Source organism: Delphinus delphis, chromosome 2 (assembly GCF_949987515.2).
Source record: "Delphinus delphis chromosome 2, mDelDel1.2, whole genome shotgun sequence".
Classification (NCBI taxonomy): domain Eukaryota; kingdom Metazoa; phylum Chordata; class Mammalia; order Artiodactyla; family Delphinidae; genus Delphinus; species Delphinus delphis.
In genome coordinates, this window is record NC_082684.1 from 119,254,681 (window position 1) to 119,273,731 (window position 19,051).

Here is a 19,051-nt window from a genome sequence, read left to right on the forward strand (position 1 = left end):
GCTAGTGTTCAGATACCATGTTTTTCTAAAGAAATATTTAATATTCGAGTACCAACAGTCTTAGTAACTCTCTTATCCCTCTTATGTGCTGAGTGCAGTCGGAGGAAGAGGAATTGGAGTTGGTGAGTGTGGGTTTCCGATTGAAGGGAGTTGAAAAAGATGTAGAAAGTACTAATTCTCTTCAGTGTTTTTATCTAATATTCCCTTTGTTACACAGATTTTTTTTCTTGCTATTAAATACTGTCCAAACATTTTGAATAACTAAACCAACCTACGGGTACTGCAGAGTCTGGTTTTCCTACTTATAATTGTATATCTTGACCCATTTTATTTGTTACCACTTTTTAGGGAACTTTGGGATAGAGCCTTTATAAACAATAGCTGTCCATGATGAGAAGACACATTAAAGATTTTTTTTAAGGAAAGATACAGAATACCTTTTATAGTTCCCCAAATTATTAATATATTTTTAGAAAATGACTTCACCCTCACAATTCCTCAGATTGTAACACACTGTCTTGTGTTTCTCTTTCTTTCAAAAAGATTACATCATTTTTGGTGAGGTCACCTTTTTTCAGAGTTAGAATTATTTCATCCTGCATGAGACGATCTGAACCACAAGGGGGTTCCCTGTTTATTAAAATGAATGTCTTTAATTTAACATACACAAACTTATTTTTTTTTCTATCAGAAGATATTCTGTTCTTAAAAGTAGCTATTACCTTTTTTCCAAAACAAATGATTTTTATTGGCTTTTTTTCTAGAAATTAAATTTGACTAAAAGTAACTTTCAGTTAATATATTTCTTTGGGAACTAAAACTCAAACCTCACAGAACTGATCTTCTGATTTCACAGTCAGCTGCTAATTAGGTGACCTTAAGGGGAATAAAAACTTGAAAATGTTTAGTTTTTAGCATGGACAGAGGTTTAGATTGCATGAAAGCATGGGGGAAAGGCATCTGTTCATTTTGTTTACATTATTTTATATATATATATATATGCATGTTGGTATGTTTTGCACAGTTGCTTTCTTTTCAAATAAGGTTGTCTGTGCTCTGTCCTTAAAACGAGAGATTGTTCTTTAACTTTGTGTTCACTCTCACAGTTTTGGATGTGGTTTCATATTGGTTAACTAAAATATACTAGCCAGCTTTCGTTGTGGCGTTGGATTATATCATGTGCAGATTTTAACTATCTTTTGGGGAAATACTGTACTTAATGATACAGTAATGATTAGCAAATGGATGTTTATAGTTCAAGATAAAATAATTCATCTTAGATTAAACCTCACTATTTATACCCTTAAGAAGTTATCATAAGTGCTTCCTTGTGAACTTATGAATTATCTAGCAATATGTTGCCCTCTAGTGGTTGTGGAAATCAGTGCCATTGAGCTTTAATGGGTAGAACCGATATATTGGAGTGTTACTGTTTTACAAACACACACACACCCCATCCCACCCACCCCCCCATCTTGAGGTCACATCAGTAGATTTCCGTGGAGGTGAAGCTATGGCATGAATAAAGCTAGACCAAACCATGTTGTACTTTATTTTTCACCTAGTATTTGACTCTTGAAGTTTCAGTGACCAAATCTGTGAGAACAAATTAAATCCAAAGTAGATCTGTCTCAAAAATTCATTAAAATTTTTAACTTGATGCTGAGACAAAAATGTATTCCTTTCCACATTCCTTAAAGTATACCCTCAATTACAGAATCTCAAAGGTAAATTTCTAAGTATTTGAAGACTATAAAATCTAGCAATCATAAAAATAAATACTTGTAATTAAGAAACAAATATATAACCAAAAATTGTATAGTCATTCGCATTTCTAAAACTTAAGCTAATTCAGACTCTAAAACTTAATCAATTTAAAATGCAGAGCTTTATGTGTCAGACTAAAATATAATCAGAAACACAATCTATTAGAATTCGGAAAGTTGTATAAATTGGCTTGAGCTCTAAAATATAATCATGAATGGCTCTGACCCCAAGTGAAATAAAGACAAGTGCCCGGAGCCTACACTAAAGACTCCTTTAGAACCAGGCTACAGAGATTCCTTTAGAAGCCTTGCAATTCTAGAACAACTCTACTTCATGACAGCTCCAGGGGAATAGCTATGGATCAGAAGGAATAAATATATTTACCTTTTTTTTTATACGAGTTATGTAGAAATCTTGGGCCAGAGGGTTTCTTAGAGCAATAATTTAAGGGTACTATCTTACCTTCCTGTAGTACTTCAGTTGTCTCAAAGCATTTCCCATCTATTACCTTACTATATTCTCACAGTAGTACTACAAGGCAGGCAGCACAATGATCGCTATCTTCCCCACTTTACAACTGAAGAGGTTTGGAGAGGTTAAATGATTTTCCCAGTGCTTAGGAATTAGTGAATCTGGGACAAGATCCAGGGCAGTATACCTGAATGGTCTTTCCAACATCCTCTAATTTAAGATTGGATAGAAAATACAAACTAAAAAGAAATAAAATGAGATCTGGATCCTTATCAAATGATCAAAAGTTCAAAAATCTAGATCTAACCAAAGGCCTTTATCTGATTACCCTTTGAAATGGTGATAGAGAAAACTGAATCACATCCTGACTCTCTGTAACCTCAAGGGCACTGAATTATACTTTTATTCATATGGCTTAGTACCCCAAATGTCAGTTATCAGGCTGTAATTTCTTCAGTTAGAAAAAAATAACCCTGGAGTTATGCTTTAGCCTTCTTGTGTTCTAACCACATGGAACTTGGAGTCTGTCCTGTTCCTCTGATCCTCAGTTTTAGAAAGTGTTCACTTAAGGCAGTGTCATGAGAAACTGCCCTGTCATACCTCTACACATAGAGAATGGTGACTATCTTAAACTGACTTGATTATTCAATAGTTGTTTTCTTTTTTCATTCCCATTGTAGATAGGATACTATGTAGATGCTGTCAGTTGGCAAGCATTTACCATTTTTCATGCAGCCCTGTCAAAAGTACTTTATTCAAAAAAATAAAAATAAAAAAGTACTTTATTCAAGAGCTCTCTACCCAAAGCTTCTCCTCTCATAAGAGTCAGGAGACTGTGTGTGAATCTGCCGTTAAAAAACAGTCAGTGTTGGATGATGTGGATGATGGGAGAGGCTCTGCATGTATGGGGGCAGGGAGTATATGGTAAATCTCTGTACCTTTCCTTCAATTTTGCCGTGAACCTAAAACTGCTCTTTTAAAAGTCTTAAAAAATCTATATCTAAATATATACATACATATACATGTACATATATGTGTGTGTGTGTGTGTGTGTGTGTGTGTGTGTGTGTGTGTGTGTGTGTCAACTGCAGGATCAGAGGGAAGGAAATATGAATACAAGCTGCACTTTAGTAAGCCATGACTTAAAACCTTGTTAAATTAGTAAATGCTGCAAAAAGTAGTTTTGATCCCTATATGCTCATGGACTTATAATCTCTATATATACAAATGACCTTGCTATCCTCTGGTATTTAAAATCTACACATATTTTATTTAGGGTAGTTTGGCTATCTTTATAGTGGCATCAAGTCGTCATTTATGCTAACACATAAGTGTTATCAGTCCTAATGCAGTTTTCTATTTTAAGGGTATATCTCTGACATCAATAAACTCTATGAAAAAGACTCTAGGGGAAACTGAATAATTAATGTAAAATACATCCTTCAAAATTAAATATTTAGTTATTCTTATTAGTATTTTTAAGGTTTTCACATGATCACTGCTTCAGGGAATAATGACATTCACATCATAAAACTGTGAAAAGTCACTTTTAAATTGAATGTTATTTTTAAAATATTAAATTTGAATATAAATACTCACAGAATAACACTTTTACTTTTTTCTTCTCTCTCACAGAATACCCAGAGGATAAGCAGTTCTCAAGCCACTCAGCCCCTAGCTACCCCCGTGGTGTCTGTGACAACCCCTAGCCTGCCTCCACAGGGCCTGGTGTACTCAGCAATGCCGACCGCCTACAACACTGGTAAGCCTACTCTGTTGCCTTTTGTGGGTTTTATTTCTTTGTTTTGTGCTCAACATGTGCTTTTATGATTTTTAAATAGTATATTTATTGAAATAAGTTATTTCCAGTTTCTTAGATTCATATTTGGATATGTTAAAGAAACACATGCTAGTCTTGAAAAAAAATTAGAAAATACACATTGATCGTAGAAAGATTTCCCAGCATGAACTTTTACTTACCCCTGACGAAGAAACAACTAGCTGTTATCAAAATTATGGTATGCAGCAAGCGGAGCAAAAGGCTCGGCATTTTCTATATAGTTCTTGTTAAACAGCATCTCACTATTCCAGGCTTTTAAAATGAGGTGTTTTTCTGTATGCTGTGTCAACCTAGCTTGGGAAAGACTGAGTCCCTTTGGACCTCAGGGCTCGGGGAGGTGGAGTTGGGTGGCTGTGCCAGCAGGTCATGTTTTCCTCCGTGTGACACCCCTTTTGGTTTCTGCTGTTTGTGCCTGAGGGGCAAGACCAGGAGCTTTCTTGTTTCTCCTCAGAGTCTGTCACTCGTCACCTCTGAGGGGAGCTTTTCACTCATTCATGCTTATTTAGACATTTCACTCCCAAATACCCTATTTGGAGGGTATATCAGGTAAATTTAAGAATGCTGCAGTGACTGAAGGGGTGCTTTCAGCCACGCAGGCTGTGTGGAGAACCCGACGTGCACAGGTTTCTCTAGATGTGCCATCATAGGGAGCGGCAGAGGACACATGGGGCTTCACTTTCTCGCCAGCTGAGCCAAACACCTGATGCTTCAAAAGAAGGAAAGAGGGAAATAGTTAAAAATACCTTGCCAGTTTTTCAGAGACTACAGTGCAGAGAATTTATTCTTTTGTGATTCTAATAAGGAGACTAATAAAAATCATCTAATTTTAGACTTCAGGATAAATGCTGTAGCACGGTGCTTTCACCCTGCTCTCTGGAGCTCCCAGAGGGGTGCAGAGCCATCAATACATTTGATTGCTGCTTTAATTCCAAGTAGTTCTTTTAAAACAGAAATAACTTTAAAAGGTTTTGTTGAAAAAGAAAGCCTCTTAGAAAATGTCTACTACCTTTTCCAACGATCAATATGAAAAAAAAGTCCAAATCCATCAGCTAAATCTAGAGTAAAGCCAGGGATTATGCATTCATATAAATTCTGTTTCATTGTCCTGATCACCAGCTATATGAGCAACACTATTCTAGGGACATACATTTTCTCCCAAGTTTATTCTGGAAAAGGAGACAGGACATACCTAAGTTGGTAACTATGGCGGGGAAGTCCTGAGTTGTTGAGGTTACCAGTTCATGCTCTGATCTCGAGAAGGTGAGGAAAGAAGGAAATCTGTGAGCTAGAATGTTCAGAGGAGTGTTGGCTGAGGAGATGGGGCTTGAGCAGGGTGTCAACATTAGATTACAGTTTACTGAGCATTTCATGACAGGTTTTTCCAATATTCAACTTAGATACCCCCCCTGTATTTGTTTTTAGAAATGCCATGGGATTTAAAGAATCTTTTTTTTTTAAGTCCAGAAGGAATTACCAAAACATAAAAATGGAGTCAGGTTCTGTCGAAACTGTCCATCACTTAGCATCAATCTCACTCCTCCTTTAACTACATAGTCTTTGCTCTCTCTCAGAGCACCTATTCTGTTTAATGTTACCACATTATCTTTAACGTATTTATCTATTTGCCTTTTTAAAACATGCGTCCATGTTTTGTCTTTTGTTAGTATATCAGCTACGTTGTATGTGTGGCATGTGTCAAACACATGCCAGTCAGTACAGGGATGAATGAGCAACATTTCAAAGAGTACAATAGTTCTGTGTGAAGGAATCATATAGACGCTTCCTCATGCCCATCCATAACACTCCCAGCTTCTCCACTTATTCATGAATCCATTCAGCACATATTTATTGAACACATACTGTGTAACAAGCACCATGGCAGGCACTGGAAATACAAGAGTGTGTGGTTAACAGTGGAATGTAGGGTCTATCAGAGGAAAAGTCACAGGACAAACAGCTCTAGGAATAATTTATTACTGTCGTGTTAAGGGCTTCACTGAAGCTTCAACCTGAAGGAGCACGTGTGACTCAGCCAGGCAGAGTAGGGAGAGTGTTCCGGGAAGAGGGAGTACTGTGTACAAAGGCTAGGAGGCAGCAGGAATGTGGCTGGAGGGATGGGACGGCTATAGAGTTGAAACTACAGAGGTAAGTAGGGATGCATAGGCCTTGTTGAGGACTTTGGACATGAGAAGCATTGAGAGCATTGGGAAGCCATAGAAAGGTTTTAAGCAGAGAGGTATCATGACCATATTTTTTTTTTGAGATCACCTGGCTACAGTGTGCATGGGGCAAAAGTGAATTCAAGGACACCACACAAGAGGCTAACTGTGATCCAAGTAATGGATACTGATGGCGTGAACTAGGGTGGTGGCAGTAGAGATGGTGAAACTTGGGCAGGCTTGAGAGACAGTAGCTAGAGTCAATCAGACATGATGGTTGGTGGTGGAAGTAAGTACCAAGGATAACACCCACAGGTTTCTGGCACGAACAGTCATGTGAAAGTTGGTTCCATTTACTAAAGAGAAGCAGGTTTGGAGGAAATGATGAGTCCAGTTGGGGTCATGTCAGATTTGAGGTGTGTCTGGAGAGACATCCAAGTAGACATGTCAAGTAAGTAGTTGGAAGGACTTGGAGGCACTGTGGAAGGCACAGTGTGATGGACCCCCCACCCCAGCTTCTGTGGGGAGGGACGAGGCAATCTTAGAGAACACTAAATGAGAAAATATCCTAAGCAGAGCTATGCTGTTTCAACTCAGTTTCTTTTTTTAAAATACTAATTCACCAGGAAGACCAATTTCTTTAAACACCTCTCTTGAGACATGAAAAAGAAGTTAGAAGAGTTTGTGCCTCCTCTCTTTAGAACTAACTGGAAAAGACAAGTGTTAATGATGAACTGAAATAACTCTACGTGTGAATGATAACTAACATCCCACGTCTTGGTCACAACGATGATGACTGAAGTATTCATGTATATTATGTCTTGTAACAGTTTTTTGATGAACTTTCATTTTGCATGCAGTCAGGGATCTTTGACAGTTCCTGTACTTCGAACAAACGCAGTCATTTAATTGTGTGATAATGTAAATACTGTCTATGTCACTAAGCTTGGCACCCCATGAGAAGGGGTCCTGAGTCTTTCCTGCTCCCCCTTTACTTCAAGAATATGAGATGTGCTGATTTAGATGGAGTCAGGGTGAGCTGGAGTGTTTCTCTTTGTTCAGGAGGGTAGCAGTGGGCATATTTATTTAAAATAACAATTGTATAGGAACATCCTTTAGTGATGGTATTTTTATTATTTCTATTTACAAGTCCGGAAGAAGTATCTCAACTTCTTGTAAAATAATAAACTATAAATTATTCAGTACAAAATTGAAACGTTTTTTATTGAAATAATCCCAGACAACTGAATACAGCTAGGTCCTATAAACCTCCCCAAAGAAAAAGTTTTTGTGGGTTTTAGACCCATAAGTGCGTTGTTTGATGTTATGAAGTACCTGGCTTCTCTCAACATAAAACTTTTGAAGCAACTAATTGAAAAACAGATTTTGCATGGTCCTTTTATTACACACACAAGCAACATTTCCTTCTTTTTTAGATTACTCACTGACTAGTGCAGACCTGTCGGCCCTGCAGGGCTTCAACTCCCCAGGAATGCTGTCTCTGGGACAGGTGTCAGCCTGGCAGCAGCACCATTTAGGACAAGCAGCCCTCAGCTCTCTCGTGTGAGTAACTAGAAATTTTCCCCAAATCTGTACCCCTATTTCCCAACCCCTGTCTCATTCCACTGCCTTTGAAGAAAGGCAGCCTGAAGGTATTCCGGCCTACCTGCCACCCTTCTCTTTTTTGCCTTGGTTAACATCAACAGACAAAGAGAATAAGAAAATGGGCTACTTACGCCCCTTTGCTTTCTCCCCGGATCGTAGGGGTGGAGTGGTAGGGCTTGGGTATCTTATGTATGAATCAAGCTACATGGGATTCATGTGGTTGATCCCAGCCCACTGCATACACTGTATACCTCACCAAGAAGGGTTCACAAAAGAGAATGTTCCTTATGGACAGTGTGTGGGGATATAAGTGAAAAGGGTTTACAGTGGTGCCCAGGTAGGACCAGGCATCACCAGCAGAAGGAATGGTGCTTCAGTAGAACCAGAATAGTCAGCCCACAGAGCAGCTAGAGGAGATGAGGGGACAGCATAGCAGGCCCACGAGGCCTCCACGAGGGTTGGCTGCCTTGCCCCTGCTCAGGACACTCAGGACACCCAGCCTCTTAGCCTCCTGCCCTGAAAATCCCCAGAGAGCTTCCCTGCATCCTGAAATAGCTCCACAATGCATACTGTTATCAGTCGTCTTGGGAATTATGTCATGGAGAAAGGCACAGAGTATCTGAGGGAAATTTCTTTGCCTACACAGGTGTTTGGCCCTCGGGCCTTTGCAGAGCATCCTAAATGAACACACTAAAAATAGCCATGCAAAGGCAAGTGGAAAAGGCTTGGTGCTCAGACTGGGGGGAAAGCCTGTATACACTCTACTGTGTCCTACTCTGAGCAAGTCACTTAGCCTTTCTGAGACACTTTCCTCATCTGGAAAATAGGGTGACATGACTGACTTCTGAGAGCTGCTGTGAGAATAGGTGACATGTTGTGCCTGTCACAGAAGCAGCAGAAAGGAAGAGAGGAAGCAGAATTCAAGTTGCCATATTGTTCCTCTGCCATTTTGGTCCATGTACAGCATTAGTCACTGACACTGTTTTGGATCCTTCAGCTACAGAAGTACTAAGACTGTGGGTAACAGAACCAGTCACTAAATATCTCAACTGTACTTGTTTTTTGTCTACCAGGGATATATAATTTTTTTCTGTGCCAAGCACTGCAGGAAACACCAAAACTGGTCTTGGGGAATTCTGACAGTATTTCAGACCCTGGACTTTTTTCAGTCGGGTGGTGTCTGTAATATTCCATTTATGCAGATGTACTCACAAACCATCTACCATATCTTTTTTTTTTTTTTCCTTCAGTGCTGGAGGGCAGTTATCTCAGGGTTCGAATTTATCCATTAATACCAACCAAAACATCAACATTAAGTCAGAACCAATTTCACCTCCCCGGGATCGAATGACCCCATCAGGCTTCCAGCAGCAGCCGCAGCCACCGCCGCAGTCACAACCCCCTCAGCCGCAGCCGCAGCCACAGCCGCGGCAGGAAATGGGCCGCTCCCCTGTAGACAGTCTGAGCAGCTCAAGCAGCTCCTATGATGGCAGTGACCGGGAGGACCCGCGGAGCGACTTCCATTCTCCGATTGTGCTTGGCCGACCCCCAAACACTGAGGACAGAGAGAGCCCTTCCGTAAAGCGAATGAGGATGGACGCGTGGGTGACCTAAGGCTTCCAGGCTGGTGTTTGTACTTTCTGTTACTGCAGTGAACTGCTCTACATATCTAAGTTGGTAAATAAGGACATGAGTTAAATATATTTATATGTACATACATACATATATATTCCTTTACATATATATGTATGTGGGTGTGAGTGTGTTTATGTGTGGGTGTGTGTTGCATACACGGAATCAGGCACTTACCTGCAAACTCTTGTAGATCTGCAGGTGTGCGTCCCATGGCAAACAGAGCACCCTGTAGGCAGAGTCTAGTCTGGCACTTCCTTGGACTACTTGTTTCATAAGATAACCAGTTTTTGCAGAGAAACGTGTACCCATATATATAATTCTCCCACACTAGCTTGCAGAAACCTAGAGGGCCCCTACTTGTTTTATTTAACTGTGCGGTGACTGTAGTTACTTAAGAAAAATGCTTTGTAGAACAGAGCAGTAGAAAAGCAGGAACCAAGAAAGCAATACTGTACATAAAATGACATTTATATTAATTACCCACCTGGCATGGGTCTCTGTTGCAAAGAGGTGCATGGGAAAGGGCTGTTGATATTAAAAACAAAAAACAAAACAAAAAAGCCCCACACATAACTGTTTTGCACGTGCAAAAATGTATTGGGTCAAAGAAGTGATCTTTAGCTAATAAAAAAGAGAGAGAATAGAAAACACGCATGAAATATTCAGAAAATATTAGCCTAGAAATATAGAGCATTAACAGTAAATTAATATATTAAGTTATAATTGGAATATGTCAGAAGTTTCTTTTTACATTCATATCATAAAAATTAAACTGATTTTAGCTCATGTATATTTTATATGAAAGAAAACACCCTTATGAATTGATGACTATATATAAAATTATATTCACTACTTTTGAACACATTCTGCTATGAATTATTTATATAAGCCAAAGCTGTATGTTGTAACTTTTTTTTTAGAGAATAGCTTTATCTTGTTTTAACTTTCTAGTTTTATTTTAAGAGGGGAAAAAAAAACAAACAAAAATATCTTGCAAGCAGAACCTTGGAAAAAAAAAGCCATGAACACTTATTACTCTATATGTAAATTAAAAGTTGAGCCAAACTCTTTGTGTATATAGAATCTTAAATATATTATCACCTTTGATGTAAGTACCTATGTATTGTATGGTCACCAGATTAAAAAGTATATTTTTGTGGATTGCCGCCAATTTAGGGGGAAAAGGCGAGATCCTTATTAAGTAGAGTATTCACTGTTTAATATTTACTATTTTGTTAAATATACTGTACTTTGGATTTTAATTATTGGCCCAGTCTTTTCAGAGGATTGTATAAAGGGGTTTCTCCCCTCACTGGTGGTGAATGTGTGATGTTACATTGTAATCTTTGTGCTGTATGGGTTGAGCATCATTATATATTTTATATGTGTATATAAATAGCAAAGTGGCAAAAAAAATTGGTGTTAAGTTCATCCTGCATAAATGTAAAATGTGTTGTGACAGATTTTATAAGGCATTATTTAAAACTTGCCTTTTGTGAGGAAAAAAATATAGTAGAAAAGCTGACCTAATTTAATTAATATTAGAGAAGATGGCAAAATAGTTGATGAGCACAAAGGTTTTATAAGTGGTAAATGATTAGGAAAAAATATTCGTGGGGAAAGGGGTCTTTTTTCCTTGACCCTCTAAAATAGCATGATGCAGCTGGTTACAGAATACTACCATGCCAGACACTCTGTGCATCGAATGACACTGCAGTGTGGGGAGCAGTCCTCTCATGGTGCCGATTCTTGGCACAATTCTTGCCATCCTGATGCCCTCAACTGAGATGCTGACCAAGGCCTTACTCTCACAGGAAGACAGCTAAGTGGTAACAGCAAGCTTGGCAGGTCCCTGGGCTTGTGCCATGAACAAAATTCAAAGTCCTGTATGTCTTTCATCATCGATTTTTAAATACTCCCTTTCCTGAGAAACTCAAAATAAGGGTTTAAAATTACTGCTATTTTCTATTTTAAACTTAATATTAAGCAGCTACCTACAATTTTTACTTATGTTTTGGTTTTTCCCCCTAAATTGCGTTCCTTGTGATGTTTTTTTCCTCCTGTGCTCTTTGTGACAAATCATCAGCCAGACTTCCTGGCTGACACATAGGTAGTAGGTACAGGATAAACTTGTGGCATTCCCAGCTGCAAAATGGAATTCTGCTTTTAATGACATTTTCAGTAGTAAATTTTGATAGAGGCCAAAAAAGGGAGGGCAATATGCTTTGTCCTCTCGTCAGTTTAGACATTTGGCTCTTATTCAGAAAGGACTGGTTTTTCTTTAAAATATACTTATTTTACTGAACTACTTACAGGCACATTTCTTCATGAGGTCACACCTAATTGAAAGAAGACAGTTTCCCAACACTGAATTTCCAGGATAATCCTTACCACTTTGTAAACCATTTATAGCTTTGGAAGTGTTCAGTGCTTCTTTGGTTGTTATTTATGCATGTTCATGAACTTCTGCTGTACATGGGATAGGAGTTAACACATTCACATTTACTGTCTATTTTCTTGTGTGCCTTATGAGATGGCTTTTCTGACTGTATCTCAATAGTCTTTCTTTCTATGCAGGTTTATAATCAGTACAACTACTGTTTTCTAAAATAATATTACGCAAGGCTCGGAGTTTGTATTTCAATTACACTGACCAAGTAACAATGTATTCTGTTTTCAGGAACTGAGTATTTGACTGTTAACCCTTTTCCCATATACCCAGTGTGACTTAGAGCATATGGACTTGACAGAGACGCCCTCACCCAGACCCCATGTACGAACACATAAACATACATGTCTCCTGTTGGAAACCAGCTCAGAGTGGGGAAGACACTAACTGTGTCACTTTAGAACCTACTTTTCTACCCTTTTAGACTCATGTGTTTTGTATGACACCATCATAAGAAATTTTATCCCTGCAGATGAAGTATTTTATTACTAAAAGACAAAAACAAAAAAAGCTTAAATTGCACTGGTTAAAGTACAGTTTCCAGCAGCTGTACTTCCTTCAGCAGTCTACCTGGTACTACATTGAGAGTGAAAGTCACCACTGTACATCTACAGATGGTCCCAATCAAAAATCAACCTTTTGAGCCCTAATTACGTCCATTGTGTTAGAGACTAAATCAGGGGTTTGTTCTAGAAGAACAATATATGTTTTATCATTTCCTTTTACTGTAAGGACAACTAATAAAGCATTAACATATTTTCTGTATTAACCATCATGCGCACAAGAAATACATAGTAAATAAGGAACCAGAAAACTCCTGGCATTGGATCATAAGAAGCTAGATGATTAGAATGTGAAAAAGATTTTACAAATGTAAAACTTTTATTTCTCTGTAGAAACTTCACTTTGCTGTGCAAGAAGACACTGCTTTGCTATATTTAAAATGGCTTTTTTAAAAGAGATTTATGTATTTGGTAAATGTTTGTAGTCAACAGTTCACACAAGAAGCTGTACACGGTTTGATCATGTAAAACCGTTTGGCGGCACAAGCTGGACTTTGTTGCCATCCTTGAGATGAACCTTTTAAGAAAAATAAGTTAATCTCAATTTTTCCCTGAATGTGTTTTTTTTCTTCATTATACAATAAATATTATAGTGAACTTTTTATCAAATGGTTAAGAAAATGTTAGAGGTTGTTGTAAACTCTTTGTATCCTGCACTCACTACAGTAAAGATGGACTGGCTTTTCCTGTGTACTCCAGACTCTGTCATGTTTGCCACCAGTCGTCCTCTTTTTCCCTTCCCCTTCCTCGCTCCCTCCCCTCCCTTTCCCTCCTCCTTCCCCTCCCCTCCCCTTTTCTGCTTGCAGGTCCCTTTCACTTGCTTTGAGATGTGGTCAGGGAAACTGTTGGCGGCACCCCGCCAGCCTCCCCTGTATTGGCTCCCGAGGCCTCTCCTCCTGGGGCGGCCCTGGACGCTTTAGGAAGCAGCCAGGGATCCAGTCCCAGCATCAGCCAGCCTGGCCGTTCTGTGCATGCTGGTGTGGATACATTAAACCCATTCAGTCTCTGATCGCGGCTTCCTGCAGGATATGCTACCAAAGTGTGGGGGTGGGGCATTGCCGGCACTTACTATTGTCCAAGTCTATTTCTCCCTCAAGTTTAGGTGGTGAAATAATTTGTTTTACTCAACATGCATACATAATACTGAGCTGGGGTGGCAGAAGGCAGATTTACTAAAAAAATTTTTATTTTCAAAAGTGATAGATGTGAAAAATTAAACTTGCAGCAGAAAGAGTTCTTTTCCTCTGATTCGCTTTCTAAGCCATCTCCCAGCTAAACAGATTCTTGCTGTCAAAAGCTAAATTTCTGTGCTGGCTTTACTTGCTGGCTACTGTGAGACTCTTACTAGCAGGTTTTGAAAGCTGGTTGAGGCCTGTGGCTAAAAATAATCACACCGGCAGCTACTTAAAATCAATTCATTGCGATTTCCTAGTTGGCTCCCATGGGTGCTGCCTCCCTCTAGGCTCTGTTGTTTTTCAGTTGATTCTGTGAATGACACCAGCCAAGAAAATGACTTTTCAGTGATGTCTTCTGCCAGTGGGATGGCTCCTCCTGCCTGCTCCCATCTGCCTGTCCAGTCTCTCACAAGGGGGTCAAAGTACCACTTGGCTGTAGAACTGAGGAGGCAGCGGTCTTCCTTTCAGCTGACACAAGAGTTGGGAGGTTCCAAACAGGCACCAGGAACACTACGGGGAGGGGTTCGTGGGTGCTGAGTGGACACGTGCCACCAGGCAGAGCGTACTTAGCCCAGCGAGTGAGAGGTGGGCCCCAGCCCGTGACTGCACATAGCTGGGGTCAATTCCCACCTCCACTGCAGTGTCTGCTTCCTAGAGGACCCAAACTAACAGGGCGGCTTACCCCGCTTTGAGAACATGCCCTAGACTCCAGTCACTGTCTTACACAGTCTGCCTGCTCTGTGTATGTATACCAAAGCGGCTGAACGCAGCTGCGGAAGAAAAAAATCAGTTAGTTATACTAACTGGTTTCACCATATTATCCTCCACCACCCTTTTTTTAAACTTTATTTTGAACTAAGTTTTTAACTTACAGAAAAGTTGGAAAAATAGTAGGTGCCATATGTCCCTCACTTAGCTTTCCCTAATGTTAACATTTACATAACCATAGTACCACTATCAGAACCAAGAAATTAACATTGATACAGTGCTATTAACTAAATACCTTATTTGAATTTCACCACTTTATCCACTATCTCTGTTCTAGGATCCAGTCCAGGATCCCACATTGCATTTAGTTATGTCTCTGTAATAGTTCCTCAGTCTTTTCTTGTCTTCAAAAAGACAAGACACTTTTGAAGAATACTGATCAGTTACTCCGAATAGTATCCCTTGATGTGTGGATTTGTGTTTTCTCATGATTGGAATGAGTGTGCATTTTGGCAAGAATGCCACAGAAATAATGTATCCTTAAGGCATCATGCAGTTCATGTCATATTTTGTACAGGTGATGTTGACTTTGACCACTTGGTTAAGTGGTTTCTATTGGGTTTCTCCACTGTAAAGTTACTATCTTTCCCTTTGTAGTTGATAAGTATCTTGGGGAGATACTTTGAAACTATACATAGGTTTTTCAAACTTTCACCTACTAATTTTAGCATCTTGTTTAGAACAACTATTTCTGTAGTATTTGCCTGTTTTCTTCTACATTTATTAATTGGACTTATGAAGGAAGAGCTGTCTCTTCTCCCCACTAATTTATTTGATCATATTAATTATGGAATCATGGATATTTATTTTATTCTATGGGTTATAATCTAGTACTATCATTATTTTATTCCTTAAATTATTCCAGTTTTGGCCATTAAAAGCTCCTTTAGGTAGACACCTGTATTCTTTGGAAAAGCTCCTCCCCACTTTTTAAGCATTTCCTTACCTACCTTACTTTCTGGCAAGATGTTAAACACTCTCATATTCATTCCCTGTCCAGGTACTGGAACAGCCACCTCTCCAAGGATTCCTAGTTCCATTTATCGGAGAATGGCATTGAGAAGCCAAGATTTTGGCACTACATGTGCTCACTGCTACTAGAGTCACTGCTTTTTGGCCCTCTCTGCCAACAAAGCTAGGAAATAATGTAGGTATGCTCACTCACAGACACACATCCATATTCTGCAGCTAGTTATTGAAACGTGTATGTGAAAAAACATGAGCTTACAGTAACACTTCCAATTTCAATTCAACATCACAGGGTTCATTTTAACCTTTCCTTATTTGTAAATTCTTTCTCCTAAGGTAAGAACCTGGCTCTCGTTATCTGCAATCTTTTCACTTACTTGTTCAATTCTAGCGTACATATAAGGTAGTTTCAGAATTGCCAGTCCAAGGACTTCCCTGGTGGTCTAGTGGTTAAAACTCTGCGCTTCCACTGCAGGGGACACGGGTTTGATCGTGGTCAGGGAACTAGGATCTTTCATGACGTATGGCATGGGAAAAAAAAAAAAATTGCCAGTCCACACCTGCGTGAGAAACACATTTATTGACCAGATTAGAGCATTTGTGTAGTTCTTTTTCCCTCTGGCTTTACATTATCCAGTGAGGACAGTGTTTTCCATGGTTACTTTATGTTCCCAACCACCTTCAGTGTTAACGTTATTCAATATAATATAGTTAGGATCTCTTGTTGGCTTTTATTTCATTTCAGGTACTCCCCCTCATACTTGTTGGTTTTAATTTATTTGATAAGTGAATGGTAACTGAAACATTATTATGTTCTAAGAGAGCTATACAAAAGATACAGTAATGTCACTCTTTTCTCACCCCTGCTACCCCATCCCCCTCCCTGAGTTTTCCCACCAGCCCTCTATGGATAACCAGTCTCTAGCTTCTGGTTTAATCCTCCCTGTATTATTTCTTTTGCATAAATTAGCATTTTGGTGGGTTTCTTTGTTTTTGTTTCTTTTGCTTTCTTCACTTAATGGTATGTCTGATATAAACAAGATATAAACTACACACTCCTGAACAACTAATGGGTCAAAAACGAAATCAGTCAAAAGGGAAATCAAGAAATATCTTGAAACAAATGCAAGTGGAAACAAAACATACCAAAACCAATGGGATGTTGCAAAAGCAGTTCATTAAGGGAAGTTTATAGTGATAAGTGCATTTATAAACAAAGAAAGATCCCAAATAAACAACCTAACTTTACACCTCAAGGCACTAGAAAAAGAAGAACAACCTAAGCCAAGGTAAGCAGAAGGAAGGAAATAACAGATCAGAGGGGAAATAAAGGAAATAGAGATCAGAGCAAAAATATAAAAGATTCAAAACCAAGAGCTGTTTTCTTTAAAAACAAAATTGACAAAACTTTAGCTAGACTAATTAAGAATAAGAGAATACAATCAGAAATGAAAGAGGCAGTATCACAACTGATAACAGAAATACACAGCATCATAAGACATTATAAGGAACACTTGTATACCAACAAATTGAACAACAGAGAAGAAATGGATAAATTCCTAGAAACATACAACCAACCAAGACTGAATCAGGAAGAAACAGAAAATCTGACTAGACCTATAACAAGAAGATTCAATCAGTAATCAAAAACCTCCCAACACAAAAAGCCCAGGACCAGATGGTTTTGCTGGTGAATTCTACCAGTTAAAAAATCCTCAAACTATTCCAAAAAACTGAATTGGAGGTAACACTCCCAAACTCTTTTTATGAGGCCAGGACTACCCTGATAACCAAAGCCAGATAAGGACAATACAAGAAAAATTACAGACCAGTATCCCCAATGAACAGAGATGCAAAAATTCTCAACAAAATATTAGCAGAACAAATTCAATGGCACATTAAAAGGATAATACACCATGATCAAGTTAGATTTATCCCCGGGATACAAGGGTGGTTCAACATGCAGATCAATTAATGTGATGTATCACATTAATAGAATGAAAGGTAAAATTCATATGATCATTTCAATAGATGCAGGAAAAGCATTTGACAAAACATCCTTTCATGATAAAAATGCTCAGTAAAGTGGGTATAGAAGGAGCAAACCTCAATATAATTAAGGCTTTATATGACAAACCCACACCCAACCAACCCACAATCATATGCAACAGTGAAAGGTTGAAAGCTCTTCCTCTAACATTAGGAACAAGACAAGGGTGCCACTCTCACCACTCTTGGTCAACATACTGGCAATCCTAGCCAGAGCAATCAAACAAGATAATAAAATAGAAGAAGATTCTGGAAAAAATGCCTATGTAAAAGATCCCGGCTTCCCTGTCCCTGAGCAAAGATCAATGATTAGGCAGCTATCCACAAACAAAAACAGCTCCAGGAAATCTCTAGAATCCACTTATGAAATTTTAGCAACATCGTGGGGGAAAAAAAAACAAAAAAAACCTGAGAATAACTGCACAAAAAGAGAAGGAAGACAACTACATTTTGCGTGTATCATCCCATCCTCCAAGACAGTATTCAGCACCAAGAAGGCCAGCTACTAAGAGTGCCTCTGAGTGGGAGACCTGCCCTGCAGACAAGCTCAGCAGCTTCCACCACTGATGAAGTCACCAGCCAGCTGCTCAGATTTGCCAGCCACACCACAGGTATTTACATTCCCTAATGCCAGCCAGTCGAGCTTCAGTCCAATCCCTCCCTGCTTCCTAACCCCCTCCCCCCAACCCGCTGCCTCCTGCAAGAGCCTGGACCTGCACCAGTAGCCATCCAAGGTCTCTGTGGCTGCACATGGATAAGAAGTCAGATACCTGAGTCCCTCCCCACCCCCACCAGAGCCTGGGAGCTACACTTAGAGTAAACTGGCTTCAACAGCTACATGAATGCAAGACACAAATGCCGTCAGCTGACGCCCACCACTGGCTCTGTGCTAGGGACTAGACCCTCCAGCTGCCCACCGGTATGCCACCAGCCTGATGCTGGTCACCGGCCTCCACTGTAGCACATATGCAGGGAGAGGAAACGGTACAGCCACAGGTAAACACACTGACAGCCAGGCCCCCTGATGCTGCTTTTGGGCAAGGATCAGGCCCTGCCTTCCCTCACAGGGAAGCAACAAGATGCCTACCTATAGACAGCCCCTCCAGCTTTGCTCCAGCATGCCAATGCCCAACCCCCATCACCAGCCCTCACTACAGTGTGCACAACCCATGGGGAGACTGTAGCACACTGACATCCAGGGACCCTGCAGCTGCCTGCAGGCCTGGATCAGGCCCTGCCTTCTGTCTCTGGCCAGCACCACCACACCTACCTGTAACTAGCCCCTCCAGCAGTATACATGCATGCCCCCAGCCTGACCCCCACCCCTGGCCTTCACTGCAGTGTGCATGCCCGGGGGAAAGAATACAGCCACAGGAGAGAACACCAAGGACCAGGGCCCCTAGCAGCTGTTTCTGAGTCCAGATGAGGCCCTGTCTTCTGTTGCTGGCCAGCACCACCATGCCCACATGTAGCTAGTTCATCCAGCTGAGGACCTGCATGCCCCACAGCCTGACCCCTGTCAGTCACTGTCCTCCACTGTAATAAACATACCCGGGGGTAGAGTGTGAAGCCATAGGAGAACATGCTGACACCCAGGTCCT

The 19,051-nt window shown here is 40.0% G+C and overlaps 1 protein-coding gene across 5 annotated transcripts in view; it reads left to right on the forward strand.

Annotated features, from left to right (window-relative positions):
• The window catches only part of MEF2A (myocyte enhancer factor 2A), a 178,423-nt gene extending 165,241 nt beyond the window's left edge, over window positions 1-13,182 (forward strand). For 3 of the 5 annotated variants that reach the window (XM_060005511.1, XM_060005510.1, XM_060005509.1), the window contains 3 exons: window positions 3,874-4,000; window positions 7,674-7,800; window positions 9,093-13,182. In XM_060005511.1, the coding sequence (XP_059861494.1) occupies window positions 3,874-4,000; window positions 7,674-7,800; window positions 9,093-9,456 (618 nt within the window). In that variant the 3' untranslated portion in view covers window positions 9,457-13,182. Of the gene's footprint in view, window positions 1-98; window positions 123-3,873; window positions 4,001-7,673; window positions 7,801-9,092 lie in introns of all 5 variants that reach the window. The other 2 variants (XM_060005508.1, XM_060005507.1) reach the window with 1 other exon arrangement.
• Window positions 13,183-19,051: the final 5,869 nt, after the last annotated feature.